We start from the raw sequence: 24768 nt of genomic DNA on the forward strand, positions 1-24768 counted from the left end.
AGGCTTGCGTTTGGCCTGCTTTCTTGTCCTAATTGATTTTGTTTAAACAAGAGTACCTGGTCATCAGTTGTCACAACAGCATAATCAGGTCTTTGGAATTCATGTTACATTCTGGTACTTCACACATGCATATGTATGAGAGTCTTAATTGAGCTCCCAATTCACTGTGAGAACTCAAGTCAAAGTACGCCACACTCCACAATGGTTTACTCAAATTATACCAATTTGACCTTTAATCCCTACATTTCATGTATACCACCACTCAATCACAATGCATGAGAGTCACATAAAAGTGACACCAAGAATAATAAACATGGAGCCATGAAAATGCACTAAACCCATCTCAATCTTTCCTTATCATTCTTACCATGGCTATACGATCCACTTAATCTCTTCCAATCATTTCATTAATATAAACAAAGTGATCAGACCTACATCTCCCTTACCATCAAGACATGGATGAATAACTTCACGTTACTTCAATTCCTCTTCCTTGCCTTAGACCTGCTTCACAGTGCATTTTAGTTCAGCAGAAAGCTGTTTCAACTCATTGTATGCTGATTTCACAAACAGTCCAAGACTTTAAGGTAAATCAAGACTGTGAACCCACATTTGCAAAGCTTGGTTGGAGAATAGGAGGAATCAGGAAGTTTGGAATTTGGGTGATCGAATGGGGTCTTTGGTGTCTGGGTGGGTTGGCGATGCTGAGGAGGGTTATAATCACAGCAAGGGATGGTTGGCTGCAGGGTGGGACCACTATGGTTGAGATGTGGAGCAGGAGGGATTGGGAGCATTGAAAGGTGAGGACACTGGAAAGGACAAAGCAGGAGATGCATGTTGGGAAATGCTATTATGTGAGGCTGGAAATGGGCCATAATGGAAGCTTGACTCGTGAGCCTAGATCTTAGAATGGACCATAAACATTGACCTGGAGAATAACGGAGGTATGGTTGAGGTTAGTGGAGTTGTAAATGCAGGTGGAAGAAATGAGCGTTGAGCAGAGTATTGAGGTACGGCAGAGAAGACACAAGCGGATTGGCCACAAGATGTTTTAAATATGACAAGGGGAGTTCATATAATTTAAGTCTGACCACCAGATTTTTTGGGAGTAGCAGGGTGGGCATACCTAATTTTGTGGGAGTGAAATTTCACCTATTAAAATTCATGCAATCTATTGAAAATTGTTTTGCATGTGTTTCCCAGCAAAGATTTCCATGCTGAAATTTCACATTTGCCTTTTACATTGCCCTGTCAAGCCAGTAGGTGCCACTCTATTAAGAGTTTGAGGGGATTAACTTCCATAGCCTCCAAAATGGGTGTGGGGATTGTGATGTAGGATTACCCATGCCTGTCACTTCTAATGCAGGGAGCATATCAGCTTTGTGTTGGCTGCTAACCAATATGATTATATGTACAGCCAGCACTAAACCATGCTGTTGAGTGGCTGCACATCTCAGCAGGGTGCCAAAATTGAGAGAGGCTGGCACCAGTTAAAGCTAGCCTGTGCTAGTAAAAGGGATGTGTATTGTGGCTGGAGCAGGTGCTGGAAGGCATTCTATAACTGATGCTGACCTGGAAAAGAAAAGGTGGGAATGACCTCCCAGCATTTTCTGAGGCAGCAAAGGAGGCTTTAGTTGAAGAGGCGCAAAGGAGGAGAGGAATGCTGTACAGTATCTGCAGAGGACCATGAGGTCCTCCAAACTCTCAGAGGGCAATGGGCGCGGATAGCTGGGAAGATCAATGCCAGTAATCAAGCCGGAGGACGTGGGTGCATAGCTGTAAGAAAGTTATTGACCTTGTAAGTAGCCGAGGTCAGTGAATGTATCTTCAAATGCTGTATCCCCCAACTGCACTATCAGCCTCTCACACTACTCAACTCACCACACCCCTACCAACAATATCTAATACATAGGACTTAGATCTAACATTCGTTGCTTTATCTCACCCTCACATACTGAGCACTGCTGCAAACTCTCCTACCCACATCTCATGGCTTGCACATACTGTCAGCTACTCAAACTTGACAGCCACATTATCCAAACAGGTTGCAATGCACTCACTGACGCTTTTCCCTCCCTTACAGGACAAGGTGCCGCACAACCAGAGACAGCAGGTGCTAACCAACAGGGAACAGGTGTGACTCCCCCCCCATGGAAAATACAGTTCTTGCCACCTTTGGAGTGACTCACACCCCATTTCCTCCTTGTGCCAAAATTTCTTCTGATTTACAAGTTTCTGATAATGTAAGCACACGTCTGTCTTGTCCACCCATACCTCCCCTTCTTTCACCACAGCACTATTGTTACATCCTTTTCCTTTCAGATACCCAAGAACTGCAACCTGACAAGTCAGTGGTGGAAGAACAAGATGATGATGATGATGTAGAAACACTGCCACTTAATTAATGTTGGAGACTGACACAACACATTTGAGGTGGGATAGACAAGAGTGGGCTGCAACTAGGGCAGGGGACAAGGATAGCAAAGGTGATGGCTCCCTGGAGGGTGAGGTCACACACATATTGTACTACAGGGGAGTCATAGAGGTCTACAACGCAGAAAAAATTCCTTCGGTCCATCGAGTCTGTGCAGGTCAAACAAGTTCCTAACTATTCTAATCCCATTTTCCAGCATTAGGCCCATAGCCTTGTATGCCAAGGCATTGCAAGTGCACATCCAAATACTTCTTAAATGTAATGAGGGTTTCTGCCTCTACCACCCTTTCAGGCAGTGAGTTCCAGATTCCCACCACCCTCTGGGTGAAAAAATTCTTCCTCACATCCCCTCTAAACCTCCTGCCCCTTACCTTAAATCTATGCCCCCTGGTTATTGATCCCTCCACCAAGGGGAAAAGTTCATTCCTGTCTACCCTATCCATGCTCCTCATAATTATATACACATTGGGAATTGGGGTTGCCCTTATTGGTATTGCAGTTAGGTGTTGCAGTTAGGTGAGTGCTTCATGGATAGCCTGGTGTGAAAGGGGCTGGCAGGGTTGCCTTCCTCTTTCTCCTCCTTTCTTCTTCCTTTTCTTGACCATACAGCTGGTGGTAAGGGCTCTGCCCTTATGTTTGGGTGTTGTGCAGCATGCAGCACACCACCATGAACCTTGACACCCGCTCTGCCAAGTACTGCAGGGCTCCTCCAGAGTGGCCTGGCCAATGAAAGCTTTGTTTCAGCACACCAGTGCTCTGCTCTATCACTTTTTGTGTGGCAAAGTTTTCAGGGCTTTCATTTTATGCATGTTGCACATGTGTGCATGGGTTATGTGCTGGAGTCATCAGCCCTGCAGTCAGTGGATAGCCCTAGCTGCCCAGTGGCCACCCTTTGATTTGCCTTTTGGCTCAAATGTAGCTGGCACAACAGACAGCCACAAAATGAAGGGCATCATGACTGATGCCAGGATAACAGACGTTGATCTGCATGATATGCTGCCTGTGACCACACACCAGCTGGACATGGTGGAAGTGGAATCTCTTTCAGTTGCAGTAAAGGGTAGAGTTTGTACGTGGCCCCCACAAAATGATATGCATGCAGTCAATGGCACCCTACACCATGGTAAAGCCTGTAATCCTTGCAAAGCTTGCTTCACTCTGACAGGAGCGAATGAAATGTAGTTAGCTCTCTCTGAACAGAAAGAGCCTCAGTGACCTTCCTTACACAACAGTTTGCCAAACAAGGAGACATTGCAAACATCTGCTCCAGTGTGGAAGGAGCCAGACAAATAAGAGTTCATTGCAATGGCATCTTTGCCCTGCACTGAGGCTTCATTTGTGGCTGGAGGAGGTGGCATATTTCAGCAAGGATATCCTTGCTGAAACACAGACCTCTTGCACACAGTTCCTCACTAAGTTTCAAGTAAGAGAATTGCTCCTCGAACAATGGACAGATATGACCTCCTGTTGAGAATCTTTCTCCCCATCCACTTCCTCCCCCTTTCAGCAGCTGTACTGCTTAGTGTCAGCTCTGCTCTTTCTTCAATTGCGCTTTATTCCATGGAGAAAGCCTACTTGTGCATTTGTGTCAGAGAAAGCTGGTTCCTGCAGAAGCCTTGAAGTCAGGGCCAAATCCTTCAGCTTATACCACATCACTCCCTGTAGACTTTAACAACTTTAACAAACGCTAGAAAACACCAAACACTAGTACTTGCAGCAACAACCTGTAGAAATCAATCAGCAACTAACCTGAAAGTAGTTGGTAATCTCTTTGAATAATGCTGGTGGGGTGCACTCCCTGCTGCTGAGTGTGTGTTCAGCTTTGCAAGCATGAGAGGGGGCAGTAATTGCCTCTTTGTTGGTGTCGAATCAGTGTTTCGTGCTGACTGGCATCATGACCTGTCTACTCTTGTGTAATTCCGGCAGACATTCATTGCCTGTACTAATGCACTCACCTTTATGGTGTCAGGCGTGATTCATACCTGAAGTGCTCATGCCATTTGGACCCCCTAAGGTCACTTGTAGGGCATAAAAAGATGCACTACACCCAAATTTTGCATCATTAATATTAATGTCATGATTTGCCATTCATGCTCTCTGTCACATTACTACATGATATATTATCTTTTCACTGAATCTTTTCACTACAAATCACTGAAAATTCTAATGTTGAAAATACTTTTGTCCTTTTTGCTAACTGAAACTTACAATGTTTTAAAGAGTGTCAAAATTATCTTCACAATAACAGTAAATTTATTAATTCACTTATATTTGTGATTTTTTGATATCTTCATTGTAGTTTATACTTGAAAGTTTCAGATTCTTCCACAACCCTGAGCTTGTACTTGTTATTCTTGTACTTTTTTGAGTTGAAGGCAAACCTTGCAGTCAGAGCATGTGCAATGTTCATAGTTCCCAGGGAGCATCAGTAGCCAAATGATAGAATATCCCCTGTCTCTACTTGTTTTTTTTAAAAAAAACTTTATAAAGAAAATTTAAAGGGAAAATTTCAGAAGCTTTATTCAGGTAAAGTTTATATTGAGTTTTTAAAAAAAAATAGTGGCTGTGTATGTGATAAAAGAAAAATATGGAATACACATTTATTGTAGCTTTTACTTTTTTTATAAACTTAAAGAGGGATTATCTAATATATTCATTTTTATCAATTTTCCTATTGCAAGTTAAATTTAGAAGCAAACAAAAAGCCTTTAATTATCTCCCCTATGTTGACTTAAACTAAACTGTTTAATGACTGAAACCTTTTAGAGAGAGAGAGACAGTTTCACACAACATGAGGGCACCAGAGACTGCTAAGAGAGAGAGAGAGCCTTATTGTAGCACCGTGAGACTCTGCATGCTCGACATGTGGTTTCTTTGGGATCTGATGAATTCACAAGTGTTACATGTGGACGTCATTCAAAGAATGAAGATTGTTGGATAGGTGACGTATCTTCGTCCTTGACTGGAACTGCCACAGGAAAAACCAACGTAACAGAAGATCGCAGATATTGATGCACTGGGCAGGGTACAGAAAGAGCAACAAGTACAACCCCAGAGAAGAAGCGGTAGCCTCAGCTTTACAGTTTTGGAAGGAAGAGCTACAGTGGCTATGGTTAGTTGGGGCTGTCCCAGATTATGACTTCAGAATACATCATTAAAGCAGACGAGGGGGACAACAATAGAAATTAGTGACAGATGAATTTAGAACGAATGAAATGATTGTAATAATCTACCAGGCAGGGTAGTAGAGGCAAAACATTGGAACTGTTCAAAAATAGTTGGATCTGGATAGGAGAATGGGTACTGTAGCAAAATGATGGGGAAAACAGCCTTTTCACAGCAATTACTTGATATGCCTGAGAATGCCCTCCTTGGTAGAGATGGCAATCCATGAGCTTTCCAAAAGTCCAGAGATGGCTGCTGCAAATCCCTGTAGTATCCTGAAGTTAAATTTTCATGTAAATTAGTCATCCAGGAAAATCCTCACGCTCCAAAGTTTGACCAAAGCACTTTCCTATTTTACAAACTGATAGTTTTCACACCCCATCCTCCCCGCTCAGATTTGTTTGTGTTACGGAGATGTCTCTTGGATTATATTTTTTGTATTTGTGCTTTTCATCTGTTTCAGGTAGTTTAGTCGATAGCCTGCAGCTGTCTCCTCTTGCTACAAGAAGTCCTTTGAATGTGCTGCTTCCTGGATCCCAGATGTCTAATCAAAATTTGCCCCCTCAGTCTCTGTCGCCACTGCAGAGCCCAATCCTTAGCGACGCAGGGAGCACCAGGGTGGATGATGAAGAAGAGGACCGTCGGAAGGTGTGGAGTTAGATTATTCTTTGAAGGGTGTTAGTGATTCAGGACTTTGTTATATATTATTGCTTTTCTCAGCAAAAACTCTGCTCCAGGCAAAATTCCAAGCAGCTTAAGCAAAGACCTTTCGCCAACTGTTAGGTGTCTCAACATAAAGTTTTGAAAATAACTTATGTAAAATGTAACACGGCACAGTATGGAAACTAAAAATAACCCCCCTTCCCCCTCGCCTACCCCCCCGCCCACCCTCATCCTTGCTGTCTGTAGCCATCATGTAACTGGTGTGCCGAGTTTGATACTGTCACTGACGCTGTTTCTCCCACTGATACTACTGCTTTGTACTGGGTGTTAATTTGCAACACCCTTGCATTTGAGTCAGAGGCCAATGGGCAGAATATGAGTACCAAACCTAGGCAGACGTCTTGTGCGTCTTTGATTGAGGCATTAAACCGAGGCCCCATTTGCTTCCTCATATGGATGTAAAAGATCCAATGGCACTATTTCAAAGAAGAGCAGGGGAGTTATTCCTGATGGCTTGGCCAACATTTGTACCTTGATCAACATCACTAAACTGGATTGTGTGGGCATTATCACGTTGCTGTTTGTGGGATCTTGCTGTGCACAAACTGGCTGCTGTGTTTCCTACATTACAACAGTAAGTACACACCAAATGGATATAATTGGTTGCAAAATGCTTTGGGGTGGCCTGAAGCCGTGGAAGTGGTTATAGAAATGCAAGTCTTTTCTTTCTTTCCATCTTTCCTAACTCCTTCATACAGAAGAAAACTGTTCCTTTTTGTTCTTTTCCTGATATCTCACTAAAGGGGCCATTCTCCATATGAATGCCAGCCTGAACCATCCGCATCTGACATCCACGTGTACACTGTCCCAACAGCAACAGGCTGCTACCTTGTTTTCTCCTCCCAACCCCAAGGAGATAGATACCACCTGTGAGGCACTGACCATGGCCTGGCATAAGTCAACTAACCCAGCACATACCAGGCATCGAGTCAGAAACCACATTCTCTTTGGTTTAGCATCATACCAAGGAACAATGTTTTTATATGAGCGTAAGAAATAGGATTTTTATAGATTTTTAGATTTGTTTAAAAATATAAACATTTTAAAATTATTTGTTTCTAATGGGTCCCCTGAACTCCTTGGAGCCCTGGTTGATTCTGAAGCTCAGCCCCCCCAATTCTTGCTGGTCCCTGTGATCCTGTCCCTCTATGCTCCTTGCCATTTCCAGGCTTCCCAATGTAAAGATAACACATACAGTCAGACGATTGGGTGTTTTGATGTGATGAGGTGCTTTTGGAAGGGAGCGATAAGCAAAACCATACACCGCCCTATTTAAAAAGAATGTTGATGGGGTTAAGATACAGATTAACCAGGATCTAATTGAATAGTGGAATAGGTTCAAGGGCTCAGTGGTGCATTTCTGTTCCTATGTTTTTATTTCATTCATTCGTGGGATATTGGCGTCACTGGCCAGGCCATCATTTATCGATCATCCCTAGTTGCCCTCAAGAAAAGGTGGTGGTGAGCTGCCTTCTTGAACTGCTGCAGTCCATGTGATGTAGGTACATCCGCATTGCTGTTAGGGAGGGAGTTCCTGGATTTTAACCTAGCAACTGTGAAAGAATGGTGATATATTTCTAAGTCAAGATGGTGTGTGGCTTGGAGGGGAACTTGCAGGTGGTGGTGTTCACATATACCTGCTGCTGCACTTGTCCTTCTAGGTGGTAGAAGTCATGAGTTTGGAAGGTGCTGTTGATGGAGCCTTGGTGAGTTGCTGCAGTGCATCTTGTAATTGGTACACATGGCTGTCACTGTGTGTCGGTGGTGGAGAGGGTGAGTGTTTATGGATGGGGTGTCAATCAAGTGAGCTGCTTTGTCCTGGGTGGTGTTGAGCTTCTTGAGTGTTGTCGGAGCTGTACTCATCCAGGTGACTGTCAAATATGGATGCTTTCTTTAGAAATGATAGAGGACAAGAGAAAATAAACTTGGGTCTGAATTTCCTGTGGTCCCTATGTTTTGATAAAACAACGAGGTGGCAGAATTTCCACTAGGTTGTTCCTGCACCCACTCCTGCTTCCAAAGGGTTTTGAGTGGTTTAAAATATTGTCCAACCCAATTTGAGCCTATTTCTGTGATGATTTGAAGACTGGCTGTGATTTTTGTGGGATTTCCCAGTTGATTTGAAGATGATTTCCTGCAATGATGGTTTAATGTTTGCTGTTTTTTTTTTAACAGCGTTACCCAGCTGACAAGGCTTACTTCATTGCAAAGGAAATCCTGACCACAGAGAGGACCTATCTGAAGGATTTGGAAGTCATCACTGTGGTAAGGAGATTCTATCCTGTCTACTTCAGTTTGGAAATCTTTTTAAGTGCTTTTCTACTTGTTTTTGGTGCTTTGTCAGTGTATTGTTCGCTCTGGCTCAGTGAGTAACACTTTCAACCCTGAGTCAGAAGGTTGTGGATTCGAGTTCCTCTTCAGATACTGAGCGCACAATCCAGGATGACACTCCAGAATGAGTGCTGCCCTGTTTGAGGTGCTGTCTTTTGGATGAGATGTTAAACCAATGTCTCTTCTGCCTTTGGATGTGAAAGATTAGGGGAGTTTGCCAGTGAATTCCTGGTCAATATTTATCCCTCAACCAACATCATTATCAAACAGACACTTTGGTTGGTATGCTCTGAGGTATGAATGGCGTTATAATAATATGGATTTTTCTTTCTCTCCTAGTGGTTCCGTAGTGCTGTTATCAAAGAGAGTGCAATGCCAGATGGACTTATGACTTTATTGTTTTCCAACATTGACCCTATTTATGAGTTTCATCGTGGATTCCTGAAAGAGATTGAACAGCGGCTAGCAGTCTGGTGAGTTCCTTTGCCTTTATTGCTTTGTTGGCAGGATTCATCCTGCACTTCTGTTGAAGAGTCATACAGACTCGAAACATTAACTGTGTTCCTCTCCGCTGATGCTGTCAGACCTGCTGAGTTTTTCCAGGTATTTTTGTTTTTGTTTCATCCTGCAGTAGACATGTCTCTGAGTGCTTGAGGGTCATATTTCAGTGCTACCTAATAACTACATCACAGAACATCCAGGATTGTGCCCTGTATAACAACTTCAGCACTTATCTGTTGAGAAATGTCCTGGAGTACTTAAATTCTAACATTGCACATGGACTCATTTTGTGCCTTTGTACACAACATTTTTATTTGAGAAATAAATATTTTTAATGAATCTATTTGTTTCTATTTATTTAGGAAATGTCTTTGGGAAGCCTCCATAAACTTAACTGATGTTTTTATAAAGATACTGTGTTACTGCAGTACCAAAAAAAGCATATTACCGGCATGTTAGAAAGGTCAGAATTATAGTCCAGTTGCAGAGAGGCACGAGATAAACAGTGTGGTGATATCACTGACATCCCAATCATCTTAAAGTGACTATGTCCTTTTGATTCTCTCCCTTGACTGTATGCGGGGGAAAGCAGTGGCTTGGTGGTATTGTCACTGGACTAGTAATCCAGAAACCCAGGGTAATGATCTGGGGACCCGGGTTTGGTGGAATTTGAATTCAATCAACAAAATCTGGAATTAAAAGCCTAATGAGGACCATGAAACCAGTCGATTGTTGTAAAAACCCATCTAATTCGCTAATGTCCTTTAGGGAAGGAAATCTGCTATCCTTACCTGATCTGGTCTACATCCTGTAGAAGACATGTCTCTGAGTGTTTGATCCACAGATCCACTGCCATGTGGTTGACTCTTAAATGCCCTCTGAAATGGCCTAGCAAGCCACTCAGATGTAACAAACTGCTAAAAAGTCCATAAGGAATGAAACACAGGACTATTTTGCATAGCAAACAGCATAAGCAGAAAACAATAGAGAGAGCTAAGCAATTCCACAACCAACGGATCAGATCTAAGCTCTGCAGTCCTGCCACATCCAGTCATGAATGGTGGTGGACAATTGAACAACTCACAAATATCCCCATCCTCAGTGATGGGGGAGCCCAGCACATCAGTGCAAAAGATAAGGCTGAAGGATCTTCAGCCAGAAGTGCTGAGTGGGCGATTCATCTCTGCCTCTTCCAGATGTCCCCAGCATCACAGATGCCAGCCTTCGATCCACTCCACATGATATCAAGAAATGGCTAAAGGCGCTGGATACTGCAAAGGCTTTGGGCCCTGACAACGTTCCGGCAATGGTACTGAAGACTTGTGCTCCAGAACTTGCTGCGTCCCTAGCCAAGCTGTTCCAGTAGAGCTACGACACTGCCATCTGCCTGACAAGGTGGATAATTGCCCAGGTATGTCCTGTACACAAAAGGCAGGACAAATCCAAGTTAGCCAATGACCACCTCGTCAGTCTACTCTATGGGAGAGGGTCATTAACAGTGCTTTCAAGCAGCACTTGCTTAGCAATAGCCTGCTCACTGACAGTCAGTTTGGGTTCTGCCAGGGCCATTCAGCTCCTGACTTCATTATAGCCTTTGTTCAAACCTGGACGAAAGAGCTGAACTCCCGAGGTGAGGTGACAGTGACTGCCCTTAACATCAAGGTAGCATTTGACTGAGTGTGGCGTCAAGAAGCCCTAGCAAAACTGGAGTCAATGGGAATCGGGGGGAAAACTGTCCTGGGTTGGAATCATACCTGGCACAAAGGAAGATGGTTGTGGCTGTTTGGGGGTCAATCATCTCAGTTCCAGGATATCACTGCAGAAGTTCCTCAGGGTTGTGTCCTAGGCCCAACCATCTACAGCTGCTTCATCAATGACCTTCCTTCCATCATAAGTTCAGAAGCGGGGATGTTTGCTGATGTTTGCACAATGTTCAGCACCATTTGCAACTCCTTAGATACTGAAGCAGTCCATGTCCAAATGCAGCAAGACCTGGACAATATTCAGGCTTGGGCTGACAAGTGTCAAGTAACATTTGTGCCACACAAGTGCCAGACAACGTCCATCTCCAACAAGAGAGAATCTAACCATCACACCTGGACATTCAATGGCATTACCGTTGCTGAATCCCCCACTAACAACATCTTGGGGGGTTACAGTTAACCAGAAACTGAACTAGACTGGCTATACAAATACTGTGGCTGCAAGAGCAGATTAGAGGCTGGGAATTCTGCCGGGAGTAACTCACCTCCTGACTCTCCAAAGCTTGTCCACCATCTACAAGGCACAAGTCAGGAATGTAATGGAATACTCTCCACTTTCCTGGATGAGTGCAGCTCCAACAACACTCAAGAAGCTTGACACCATCCAGGATAAAGCAGCCTGCTTGATTGGCACCCCTTTCACAAACATTCACTCCCCCACCACCTACACAGTGGCCGCAGTATGTAACATCTACAAGAATTCACCAAGGCTCCTTAGACAGCACCCTGCAAACCCATGACTGCTACCTTCTAGAAGGACAAGGGCAGCAGACCCTTGGGAACACTACCACTTGCAAGTTTCCCTCCGAGCCACACACCATCCTGACTTGGAAATATTTCGCTATTCCCTTACTGTCGCTGGGTGAAAATCTTGGAACCCCCTCCCTAACAGCACTGTGGGTGTACCTACACCACGTGGACTGCAGCGGCTCAAGAAGGCAGCTCACCACCACCTTTTTAAGGGCAATTAGGGATGGGCAATAAATGCTGGCCCAGCCAGCGAAGCCCACATCCCATGAATGAATAAATAAAAAAACTTTTGAATACCCTTTTGAAGAATGAAGAGAATCAAAGAGTATTTTTTTTCTCCTGGGAGAGAGTTTTTACTGTATTTGGGGGAATTACTCTACGAGTTGAAGTGCTAACCAGAAGATTTAACACAGGTCTAGCTATAGTCTGCAAGGGAAGGTTACATCCAGCGGTCACTGTGTTCTTTCTTGAGAAGAGGCCCAAATCCAGGAGCTGCAGCACTTCTGAAGAGTTTTAAAGATAAAACAACTTACATTTATATAGCATTTTTCACGAGCACTGGATATCTCAAAGCGGTTTATAGCCTGAAGTACTTTTTGACGTGTAGTCACTATTGTAATATAGAAAATGTGACAGCTAATTTGTGCTCAGTGAACTCCTACAAAAAGCAAGAGGTAATGACCAGATAATCTGTGGTTTATGTTGTTTATTGAGGGACACTGGGGATAAGTCCCCTGCTCTTCAAAATAGTGCCATGGGATCTTTTACATCCATTTGAGCAGGCAGAAGGGACCTCAGCTTAACGTCTCATCCAAAAAACAGCAACTGTGACAGTGCAGTGCACTGTCAGCACTGCACTTGAGTGGCAGCGTTGAGTTTTTTGTGCTCAAGCCCTTAGTAGAGGAGCTGTATTCTCTAGGAGAATGTTCAATACAGAAAGCACTACAGAGTTTCAGAGAGTTATTCCAGGATTTGTGGCAGTTTGTCTTGGAGGATCTAATTCACGAGTTGCGACATTTTCTAAAGAGTCAATGTTTAATGACAAATCAAATCTGGGAGCTGAGAGACTTGTTAGTTTTATTTCAGGAACAAGCGAAACCAATTATCAGCATTAAGCTCTGTATAATAATAACCTAGTCAATGGCTTCAGAAGGTTTAAATCCTGTCTGATAATATAGACTTCAAGGAGGTAATCTATCGAATGGACTGTGATAAAAAGAAACCACAACTGATGGAAATCTGAAACAAAAACCACAAATGAAATACTGAAAAGACACAGTGGGCCAGCCAGTGTCTATAAAGAGAAAGTCAGGTTAATGTTTGAGTAGAATCATTCTTCAAGATTGTTGAAAAATTTCAAAGCAATGGCACTTCAAGATAAACCTGGATATGAATAAGAAGGCAGCAATAACTCCCTGTTAGGGGAGTGAACCAAGAGAGGAAGTACTGAATTTGGACATAATTTTCATTAACCTGGACCTTGCTATGCTCATAGATGCAGAACTTGGGGTAAGGTGGACCAAAGGATCACAGATAGGTGTTTGATAAAATTTGTAAATGAAATGAGTGAAGATGGAATTGAATTCAGATGTGAGTGAATGGTGTGTGTGTATCTGTGTGTGTGAGAGAGAGTGAGTGAGTGTGCGTTGTCTGTGTGTGTGAGTGTGTGAGCGAGCGCGTGGTGTGTGTGAGCGAGCGCGTGGTGTGTGTGAGCGAGCATGCAATGTGCGTGTGAGACGCGTGCTGCATGCGTGCGAGAGAGCGTGCGCTGCATGCATGCGAGATTGAATGTATGAGTTTGTGCCTGTGTGAGAAGCACCAAATATTTGAAAAAAGCATGGGCACCATACATGCTCTGTGAATGATGCAGAAGTAAAGTTAAGTTTGTGGGGGGTGTTTGGGATTTAACATGTCAAAGTACTGGTTAAAATCTCCAAAAAGAGAAATCAACACTTGAAATACTTTGCCAAAATGAGTCTATTGGATGGGGCTGTCATGGGATCTGTTACAGTTATGAGGTTTATAAGATTGTTTTGGTTTAGGACTGTGGGCGGGATCTTGTACCCTCCCTTGGGCAATTTTGGTGGCAGGAGGGTATTTAATCATGGGGGAGGATGGTGGGGGGACCCTGCCACCTTCCTGTCTCTACCCCAATCAAGTTGGTGGTGGGAAGTTCCGTGGACATGACTTGCCACCAATTGAGGCCATTAATAGGCAATTAATGCCAAGGCCTCATTCCACCGCTGCTGGTATTAACCCAACAACAGGCAGGGAGCTCGCCATATAGGGAGCACAACAAGCAAACCCGTAAGAGGTTGCCTGTGGGCTGCCAAGGGGTCCCTTGTTCAAAGGCACTCAGTATCTAATCAAGGGACCCAGGATCGGGAAAGAAGGGGGCTCAGACCCACACCCCTAACTTTGCTGCTGAACCCCCTCCCCCATGAACCCCAGCCAGTGACCTCCCCCCCACCCCCCCCCAAACAAACATTCACCTCTAGCCTGATATCCAGCGACAATCCGAGGCCTTGGGTGGGTGTCATACCGGCAGCAGCCACCACCTCCCTGGTGATGCTGCTACTGCTCAAAGAGCTGGTGGCCTCTGATCAGCCTCTGTCCCGGGGCCCTTGATCGCTGTCCTTTCAAGTGACTGAGTAGAACAAGGTGTGGCAGGCCTTGTCTAAAAGGGGCAATGTGGGCTCTTGAGCTGGCTGCTGAGAACCCCATTGCCTGAGCAAAGTTTTGTCCTGTGTCAATTTAAGGTAAAATGAAGAGGGGGTTCATGTGACCTGTCTTGAAGTTTGCCCAACAACAAGCTTGGGCGTCATGGTGATTAAAGGGAGGTTCTGGTTGTTTCAGCTGGCAAAAGATGTAAGGTATTCATATTTGGAGACAATGCCAGCAGCATTTGTGTTTATAGTGATTAGACTTCTAGTCTCCAAAGTCCCAGGAAGGTGCTGATAATGTTGGGTTGTAAACCGTTATGCTGTAAACTGTCCATTTATTTTCAAGATAAAAGAGAATTTGTCTCTCAAGGATAGCTAATCATCATTTCTGCCTGGATACAAGGCCCCTGTGATTCATGTTACACTGGAGATAGGCTTTGAAGGAAAAAGGGTTTCTAAAATATCCCTGGAAACTCAGACACAGGCAGTCTGCCAGGACGGAGAGTGGGAGAGAGAGCAGCTAAAGTACGAAAGTCTCTATAGCTCACTGTGCAGGAATGAGGGTGGGAGCTCAAGCTTGGATTGAAAAGGTCAAATTGGTGAGGATTTAAAACGAGGCTGGAAGATTCGCCTAGCTTACATTAGAGAGAGAATCTTCAGAAAAGCTGTCACCGTGAAGGACAGTCCTGGGGTTGAGTTACCAGGCTGAGAAAGGAAAAGATACGAAGTAAATGTTCAAGAGCTAAGAATCACTGGACTGGTTCCAGGAGAATTGAATGTCTGCTTAAAGGACAGTGAAACATATACCTGTAAAGTGGGTTTTCGATTGTTTTAAAAGTAAAAGGAGAAAGTTCTGTTCCGTAGCTTAAAGTGTAAGCTCCCTACAAAAATAGCCATCTTTTTTCTTCTGTTAACTGGAAATTCGAATTTCTTTTCAAAAGTGATCAGTCTCTACGGGAAGTGTACCAGATCACTGCATGGTTTTCCTATTTGGTTGGGTAGGCTTGGTTCAGATAAAACGCCTTCCTCATCTTTATTCATTTGGGTAATCTAGGGGTGCAATTAAGCTAAAAGTGAAATGCACCAATTTTAAATCGGAGCCTGGACATGACCCCTCCGTGGAGTCTGTCTCTGTTTCTCTCTGATGTGAGCTCAGGCCAGGCATGACTTTAGATTTTGATCATATTTGCATTATAATTGGTGCAGTTCAAAGCAGCACTTCAGTTGAAGTAAATGCAGTCATCCAGTTTTTGCTTAAAGAAGATATTTTATCCCGCAGTTGCTGTATACTGTACAGAAAGGTTTAATACAAGGTTCACTGTAATTGCAGAAAATGAAGAATTAATCCGAGGGCCACTGAACTTTCTTTTGAGGAGATGGTTTAATCCAGGTATCATTGGACACTCTGCAGGAGGTGATTTCATTGAGCGGGGACTGCTCAATGACCTTGTCTTCTGCATGTTCCTTTTATCATGTATGTTTGCTTTTCAGGGAAGGACGATCCAATGCACACGTGAAGGGAGATTATCAGAGAATCGGCGATGTCATGCTTCATAACATGGGCGTCCTCAAGGTACAGTACAACAACATGATGTATTGTTTTTGCAATGTTAGTTATGCTGCAGCGGGAGACTAACATGCCTTTCCATCAGCCTTAGCGGAACTTCACTCTCTCTATTTCTCTCTCCTTGCCATGAAGGCACTGACTTTTCCTTAGTCCCATTGTGATAATCTGCCCTCATCCAGTGGTCACACCTATGTGTGAGCTGCTGTTGAACCACAGGTGTATGCCTACTCTCACCAGTCAGCCACACAGACATTGCCTTACAGTGATCACAGGAGTGCAGTCAGAAGCCGGAACACTGGCTGATTTCCTGCACCACCCACCCTGCAGCAAGTGTGGAAGCCAATTATAGCACTCAGTTACTTGGCATAAACTGGGCATCAGATCATCCTGGATGTGTTTCAGTACTATAATGGGCAGTGTATTTACTGAGCTGCCAGAAGAGCTCTGGGAATCAAGCTCTTTACTTTGCCCTATCAGGGTTATGCATGGTAAAAGGTTTAAACTCACCATCACCAAGAGCTTCTAGTGGATGTATAATACACTTTAGCCCAACTAAAATTAATCATACTTACAAGGTTTCAATATTTTTTAACTTCAGGAGTTTGCCAGCTTCCTACAGAAACATGATGAGGTTCTAACAGAACTGGAGAAAGCCACCAAGCAATCAAAGAAACTGGAGAATGTTTACAAAGAATTTGAGCTGCAGAAGGTTTGTTACCTACCGCTGAATACATTCCTGCTGAAGCCCATCCAAAGGCTGATGCACTACAAACTCATCTTGGAGAGACTCTGCAAGCACTATCATTCTGACCATCGAGATTACAGAGACTGCAGAGGTAAGTATAAGTGTGATAGATAATACCATTTACACATCATGGCTGGTCACCTGAGTTCAGAGATCAGTATCAGTATGATATATATCACAGATGGGGAATCTTCCAGATAATCAGACACTAGAAAGAAAGTAACCAGTATGAGTATGCATGAACATCAATTTGTTTATCTTGCACCCTTACTTGTTAGCATGAAGGCACTAGCTGATTGTCCCATGACCTGCGGGTAGCATAGGTGTGCCATGTCTCAGGGCTGGACTGGTGGCGGAAGAGGAAATGAAGAAACTAGGAGGTCTTTAAGGGCTGCAACTTGCTCTGGGACTGAGGCTTCATCGCACCACAGAAGTCATATCTGCAGTCTGTGGGCTAAGGCCTGGTGGGGTCAGTGCTTTTGGGGTACAATACCAACCAGATCTCTAACTGAATAGCCTTGAGTTGAAATGTCCAGAACCGAAGAAGATTTTGGAGATATGGTGCAATTCTGCTACAGTATAGATGAAAAAAGCCAATCCTAGCATTGTGTGTAGTGTGTATTGAATCTGCCCAATGAGGTCCCCTATCTAGTCACAGGCTGTGGCAATCGGTTATTAATTCCAATGGTATATATCTGACGTGAGTTTAGTCATAGGTTGCTGTGGTCCATTAGGGCATATTGATTCCTATGATATATTGGACATGGGTTTAGTGGCTGTTTCACAGATCTTGCTGCTGATCTCCATGTGCAGATGCCCTGAAGGAAGTCAGAGATATGAGTGCTCAGCTTCACAGCAGTTTAATCAGACTGGAGCATTTTCAGAAACTCACGGAGCTGCAACGAGACCTTATTGGCATTGAGAATTTGATTCTGCCTGGGAGGGTAAGTCTAGGAAACATAGAGTGCTTTCCTTTTCTCTGATTCTAGACATAGCTTAAAATCAAGCAGGGTTGCTCTTGGCCTAGGTGGTGTTTGACTTGTTGCACTATCACAGGTTGCTCTTTCCTTTGGAGGGTGGTGGGGGCTAGCAGAATATTCTCCTGTCACTGGCGTTGTTGAATGTCACTGCTGTTGACTTGCCCGTGGCCCAAGTGACTTGGTTTTTCCCTCCCTTATACTGCAGAACAAGTAAAATAAATAAACACTTGCATTTATACAGTGCACTTCACAACCTCAGATTATTCCAAAGCATTTCACAGCCAATTACTTTTTTTTCCAAGTGTACTATTGTAATGTAGGAAGGACAGAAGCAAGTTGCAAATAATTGGATCACCTATACAGGAGTGTGATAAGGACTGGATAATTTGTTTTCAGTGATGTTGATTAAGGGGTAAATAATGGTTAGGACATCAGGATGAACACCACTCCCCTCCTAGCACCATCCCCCCACTCCCCTGGCTCTTCTTCAAAGTAGTCTCAGCTGATCTTTTATGTTGTTATGATGTGGCAGGTAGTATTTGCCAGGCTGATCAAATCCCAAAGGGAAACTTGGCCAAAATATCACAACGATTTTGCAATTTGTATTTATTCCGAGAAGGTTTGTACACTGAAGTCAGAAGGAGAGAGTCCACTACCACCTTTGGAGATTTTAAAGATTAAATTAAAACATTTATTAACAAAAGAAAAGAAAAAGTTAAACACACAAAATCACAGTTACACTGTTAAATTTAGCCTTATAACAGTTCCCAAAAGATTTCTACTTAACTAGACTCCCAGCTATGCACCCCTTTCAGGCAACCGTTCAAATAGATTCTTAATTTATAAAACACCCAGCAATATTACTGTTGCACCCACTGTTGCTCTAAGGGAGGTGTTTCACAGCTTCTCTCTCCCTCTCACTCAACAATGGAACTCAAAGACTTTTAACACAGCCTTGCTCTCTGGAACAAGCCAACTCTTCACTGGGGTGGCTAGTGGCTACTTTTTCACAGGTCTGTTTCACACAGCCCACCTTTCAAGATCTCACACGGCTACTCCCATACAACTTTCCAAGTTTCTTTAAATATATTTTCTCCCTTTCGATCTGTAAATCCCATTGTTTCAACCTTGCTTTGGAAGTTGCTTTTCCCAGAATATAAAAATCTTTCATGCTGTCCTTATGGCCAATGTTTATGGGAAAAATAAATTTAATAACTTTGCCTTATTTATCTTGCCAGTTGTAAAGCATCCATTAGGTCCCTTTGAAAATCAAACAACATCTCAATTTGTTTACAAATGCAAATGTTAGCTCTAACTTATTCACTTGTCTTACTTGGCTCATCCATTTCCATTTCAAAATGTCTGATTTTATATCACCTTTGATGATTCAAACCTTGCAGTCTGACTGTCTGCAGTTTAATTAAACTAGTCACATACACGCACACACACACACACACAAACACACACAACACAGCCCCCACGAGCTTGCTTTAAAGTATCCCACAGTAATATTAGAAAAAAATAATATTTCCTTTACAATGTCCACTTGAGAGGGCAGAGGGGACCTTAGTTTAATGTCTCGTCATGGCACCTCTGTACTGCTTTGGTGATCAAGTGCCTTGGGTGCAACTTGAACCTTTGACTTCCTGACATAGAGGTGAGTGAGTTATGCTGACAGCAAGGAGTTGGGGCTGAAATAGGAAGGCGCCTGCTCTTTTTGCATGTTCATATATCTAGATGATATGGAGGGAGATAATCAGGTTTAGCCGTGATGTTTTTCACAGACATCACTCGTGGAGAATGGGCACTTTGGTTAATTTCATTATAAATTCTTGTACTTCTTGTGCCCTCAGGACTTCATTCGGGAAGGCTGTCTCTATAAACTTACCAAAAAAGGGCTGCAGCAGAGGATGTTTTTTCTGGTGAGTGATAGCATTATCTGATAGCCGAAAATATAAGGATCTACCCTGTCCTTCACCACTGTTTCTCCTCTGAGTAATGGAACAGGTTCTCTGAAAGGCCTCAATGCTCACTGTGGTTCCTCTGCATTTAAAGACCTTTGTATCTCTCTCCACTTACCCCTAGTTATTCTTGCATACATTATTTTCTCTTGCATTGCATCAGTCATTGTCAGTTCATCTTTATATGTTCTATATTTACTTCTGAAACACCTCAGTAATCTGCAAAGTTGGTTATTAATTCCACTGTATATAATGGTGATTATTTTCTCATGCACTTGATTTCTTATTGTCTGTGTATTTCATTTCATTCTCCCCCCGGGGCCTAGTCCTCAGCACTTATTCTCCTATATGTAAAGGTATCCATATTTCAATTTGAGGACATAGTTCAGTTTGGACAGAGTATTTTAACTTGATGGAATGGTTTGGTTTGGTGTGGCGCTTTGGTTTGGTGTGGCGCTTTGGTTTGGTGTGGCGCTTTGGTTTGGTGTGGCGCTTTGGTTTGGTGTGGCGCTTTGGTTTGGTGTGGCGCTTTGGTTTGGTGTGGCGCTTTGGTTTGGTGTGGCGCTTTGGTTTGGTGTGGCGCTTTGGTTTGGTGTGGCGCTTTGGTTTGGTGTGGCGCTTTGGTTTGGTGTGGCGGCTTGGCGCGGCGGTTTGGCTTGGCGCGGCGGCTTGGCGCGGCGGTTTGGCTTGGCGCGGCGGCTTGGCGCGGCGGTTTGGCTTGGCTTGGCGCGGCGGTTTGGTTTGGTTTGGTGCGGCGCGGCGGTTTGGTTTGGCGCGGCGGTTTGGTTTGGTGTGGTGATTCAATTGGATGGACTGTTTCAATTACGTGGAAACATAGAATAATGCAGCGTAGAAGGAGGCCTTTCATCCCATCATGCTTGTGCTTAGGTAGAGCTATCCAATTAATTTCACTTCCTTGGTCTTTCCACATAAACGTTGTACTTTTTTTCCCCTTCAAGTATTTATCCAATTTCCTTCTGAAAGTTGTTATTGAATCTGCTTCCAGCCCCCTTTTGGATTGTGCATTCCAGACCACAACTCAGTGTAAATTTAAAAATTCCTCACGTTGCCTCTCGTGCTTTTGACAATCAGTTTAAATCTATACCCTTTGGTTATCTTTCACTGGATACAGCTTCTCCTTATTTACCCTCTCAAAGCTGCCCATGATTTTGAATGCCTCCATCAAACCTTCTCTGGTCTAAGGAGAACAATCCTGGTTTCTCTACTCTCCTCACATAACTGAAGTCCCTTATGCCTGGTACCATTCTAGGAAATCTCTTCTGAGTTCTTTCCAGGTCTTGACAACCCTTCCAAAAATGTGGTGTCCAGAACTGAACAAAATTCTCCAGCTGAGGCCTAACCCATGGTTTATAAAAATTTGGCATAACTTCCTCCCTTTCGTGCCTCACTCCTCTATTAATAAACCAAAGATCTCATATGCTTTATTAACAGCTTCCTCAACTTGTTCTGCCACTTGCAAAGATTTTCTATGTACACCCCCAGGCTTCTCAGTTCTTGTACCCCCTAGAAAATTGTGCTATTTAGTTCATATTGCTTCTCCTCATTCTCCTTAGCAAAATGCATTATGTTTCTCTGTGTTAGATTTCATTTTCCATGTGTCTGCCCTTTTCACCAGTCTATGTCCACTGGATGTTTATTGTTCTTACATTTTTGAGTTTTGTGTCACCTTGGAAATTTTGAAATTATGCCTTGTGTATCAAAGTTCCAGTCATTAATAAGAGCAGTGATCCTAATACAGACACTTGCGCAACAGCTCTGTATCATTTCCCTCCACTCTGAAAAGCAACCATGCACTACTACTCTGCTTTCTCTACTGATATTGTATTTCAGATTGCTCATGATTTAAGGCTTGTTGCATATTTCGGTTGAGTGCTTTATTCAGTTTGGCTTATCTCAGTTTGATGGAATTTGATAATTTGATCTGTTAATTTTATTTCTAAATGGTGAGCCACCTTGTATGACTCACTGAGTTTGTCATCTCTCCTAGTTTTCTGACATGCTATTGTACACGAGCAAAGGAGTGACAACCAGCAATCAATTTAAAGTACATGGGCAGCTACCACTATACGGAATGATAGTAAGTATATAGAGGGATAGCATTGCAGAGGTTTCATTAGATTAATCTCTGCCAATTAAATTTCTCATTCAGAGCTTTGTTACAAGGATAATAGAAATATTTGCAAAATACCATGATATATATAATGTAAAAAGCCCTTTGCAAATAGAGCTATTATGAATTGTCCACAGGGACCACCAATCTGTGCTGCTGTTGTTTATGTCTGTGAGGTTTCTGACTGTTGTACTATCTATCCACTTCTGACCCTGTCTACCTTTTATTCATAAATCTAGGTTGATTACTATGTTCTTTGGTGCAGGGCACCAAAGACATTGACTAATGCAAGATAGAAGATGAATTAAATCAAGAAGAAGGATTAGGTGACACTGAGTGTGGGTTTTAAAAACCTGCACTGCAGGTAGGGCGATAGAACAGGATGGCAGTGTTCCACAATTCTGACATCTTTGAAACAAATCTCACAGGAAATGGTGAGGATGCAGGAAGGGAAAAAGCGTAGAATGCCATATTTGGAGGAAGCAAGGGAAAACATTCACAATAATAAAGATAAAGTAGGGAGAGGCAAGAACTGTTGTAACTGAGGGTGGGAGCTTGGAGCTTGGTGGGGCAGAAGGAATGGCTACTAGCTTTTCCTTGCATTCTGTCCTGGAGAGAGAGGCTGTTCCAGTTGTGGAATCAATGTGTTAGTCCTAGCTGGACTTGAGTTTCTTGTTACTGTTTGAGCACCTCAGCAGTTGTTTTAATAGGCACATGTACACCTAACTAGTATAGAAGCTCTGTGAAGCTCTGGCTTATGTCGTAAACTGTTCAAAGAAAATATAATTGCTGACATCCTGGCTTTTCTTACATGATCATAGGAATCAGATTTCAGAATAAATTGGAGCAAGGGGTGACCTTTAAAGAAGAGATGGTTTGACTACAGTATAGGCACATTCCCACAAGGGGTAGGTGAGGAGCAATCAAAGACAGGGCTTCCTGGATGTCAAAGAAGATAGAGTAGGATGAAGCACAAAAAGTGGGGCGTGTTGATCAATGTTAGCTTGATACTACAAGGGAAAATCAGACAATATAAGAAGTACAGAGAAGTGAAAAAGGAAATAAGAGCAACAAAGAAGCATGATGGGAATACATTGGCTGCTATTGTAAAAGGGAATGCAATCATCTTCTCCAGGCATATTAATAGTAAGAGGGTTGTCAGAGGAACGGGGGTGGGGGCCGATTAAGACCACAATAGAGATCTATTGGTGGAGACAGAAGGCATAACTGAGTTACTAAATGAGCACTTTGCATCAGAGGCAGGAGTTATAACTGAACACTGACTGCCAGTTGGCTGGAGCAGCAAGCAACACTTTCCTTTCCCTTGTCTTATTCTCCCTCCTGAACTTCACTATCAAGATGCTTCAGAACGTACCTGTGCTGTTGCATAGGAGTTTTATGATGGTTTGGCTTCCCTAGGAGCAATGGTTGTGGTTTAACTCTTGTGCTACAAATTACTACATCATTCTGGTTTGCTTATAAACCTTGCTCTGTGAAGACTTGACAGGTTGTTTCTGCCCACACAGGTTGATGCAGGTACTTGCTTGTTGTCTCTTTCCCAAATATCTTCAATCATAACCTTGGTTCTCTCATGTTGGTGCTGCAATGATTAATCTCTTAAATGTTTGTCTGACAAGAATTTAATGAGTTGAGACGGCTGCCCTATGAGGAGAGGTTGAGCAGAATAGATTTATAGTCTCTGGAGTTTAGGAGAATGAGAGGTTCTCTCGTTGAAATGTATAGAATTCTTAAGAGGGCTTTTTAGGGCAGACTGAGGGGCTGCTTCACCTGGAGAGTAAAGAACATGAAGTCATAGTCTCAGGATAAAGGGTTAGTCATTTAGGGCTAAGATTAAGAGAAACTTCTTCACTCAAAGTGTTCTGAATCTTTGGAATTCTCTACACTAGAGGCTGTGGGTGGCCATTTATTGAGTATATTCAACACTGTGATTGATTCATATTTGGATTCTAAAAGAATCTAGGGATATGGGACAGGGCAGGAAAGTGGAGTTGATATAGAAGTTCAGCCACGATTTTACTAAATGGTGAAGCAGGCTTGAGGGGCCGCCTGACCTACTGCTGCTCCATTTCAGAAATTCTTATATAATGTTACTGAAGCAGATTCCACATGACAATGCAATGAATCTTCCAGTAAGCTTCATGAAATGCATTTACTAGCATAGACAACCAGTTAATTTTCAGAATTCAATTGGGAAATTAATGTGACACACTCGTTATAAGATTGAATTTAATTAACACCCTTTAGCTTATTTTCATTGTCTGCTTTAACACTGTTGTTTCCCAGTTTACTTATTCCTTCTATCACTCCCTTTCACTCTCCTCTTGGTCCCTTTCTCTATCCTTTTCTCATTCTCTTTCACACCCTTTCTCTCATTCCCTTTCACACACTTTGTCTCACTCCCTTTCTCCTTCTCTCACTCCCTTTCGCTCTCCTCTCATTCTCTTTCTCCTTCTCTCACTCCCTTTCAGTCTTCTCTTGTTCCCTTTTGTTTCTTCCCTTTCACTCTCCTCTCCCCTTTCACTCTCCTCTCATTCCCTTTCACTTTCCTTCTCTCACTCCCTTTCTCCTTCTCTCGCTCCGTCACTTTCCTTCTCTCACTCCCTTTCTCCTTATCTCCCTCCGTTTCCCTCTCCTTCTCTTGTTCCCTTTCACTCTCCTTCTCACTCCCTTTCTCCTTCTCTCACTCCCTTTCAGTCTGCTCCTTCACCTTTCACACCTTTTCACTCTTTTCCTTTAGCTGAGAGTTAGACACAATGGGGAGAGAGAGAGATCAGAGACGGAGGAGCGAGAGAGAGAGGCCAGATGGTGAGGAGAGAGAGATCAGAGAAGGTGGAGAGAGAGGTCAGAGACGATGGAGAGAGAGAGGGAGTGAGAGATCAGAGGTGGTGGAGGAGAGAGAGAGGTCAAGAGATATTGGAGAGAGAGAGAGGTCAAGAGATATTGTAGAGAGAGAGAGGTCAAGAGATATTGGAGAGAGAGAGAGGTCAAGAGATATTGGAGAGAGAGAGAGGTCAAGAGATATTGGAGAGAGAG

General features: G+C 43.2%; 1 protein-coding gene across 5 annotated transcripts in view; it reads left to right on the forward strand.

Moving 5' to 3' along the window:
• The window catches only part of farp2 (FERM, RhoGEF and pleckstrin domain protein 2), a 192420-nt gene that overhangs the window by 134908 nt on the left and 32744 nt on the right, over positions 1-24768 (forward strand). For 4 of the 5 annotated variants that reach the window (XM_041211675.1, XM_041211657.1, XM_041211665.1 and 1 more), the window contains exons 14-21: positions 6063-6247; positions 8498-8587; positions 8993-9126; positions 15822-15903; positions 16496-16733; positions 17456-17586; positions 19476-19544; positions 21592-21681. In XM_041211675.1, coding sequence (XP_041067609.1) covers positions 6063-6247; positions 8498-8587; positions 8993-9126; positions 15822-15903; positions 16496-16733; positions 17456-17586; positions 19476-19544; positions 21592-21681 — 1019 coding nt within the window. Of the gene's footprint in view, positions 1-6062; positions 6248-8497; positions 8588-8992; positions 9127-15821; positions 15904-16495; positions 16734-17455; positions 17587-19475; positions 19545-21591; positions 21682-24768 lie in introns of those variants that run through there. The other variant, XM_041211690.1, reaches the window with a different exon arrangement.

This window comes from Carcharodon carcharias, chromosome 2 (genome assembly GCF_017639515.1).
Source record: "Carcharodon carcharias isolate sCarCar2 chromosome 2, sCarCar2.pri, whole genome shotgun sequence".
NCBI lineage: Eukaryota > Metazoa > Chordata > Chondrichthyes > Lamniformes > Lamnidae > Carcharodon > Carcharodon carcharias.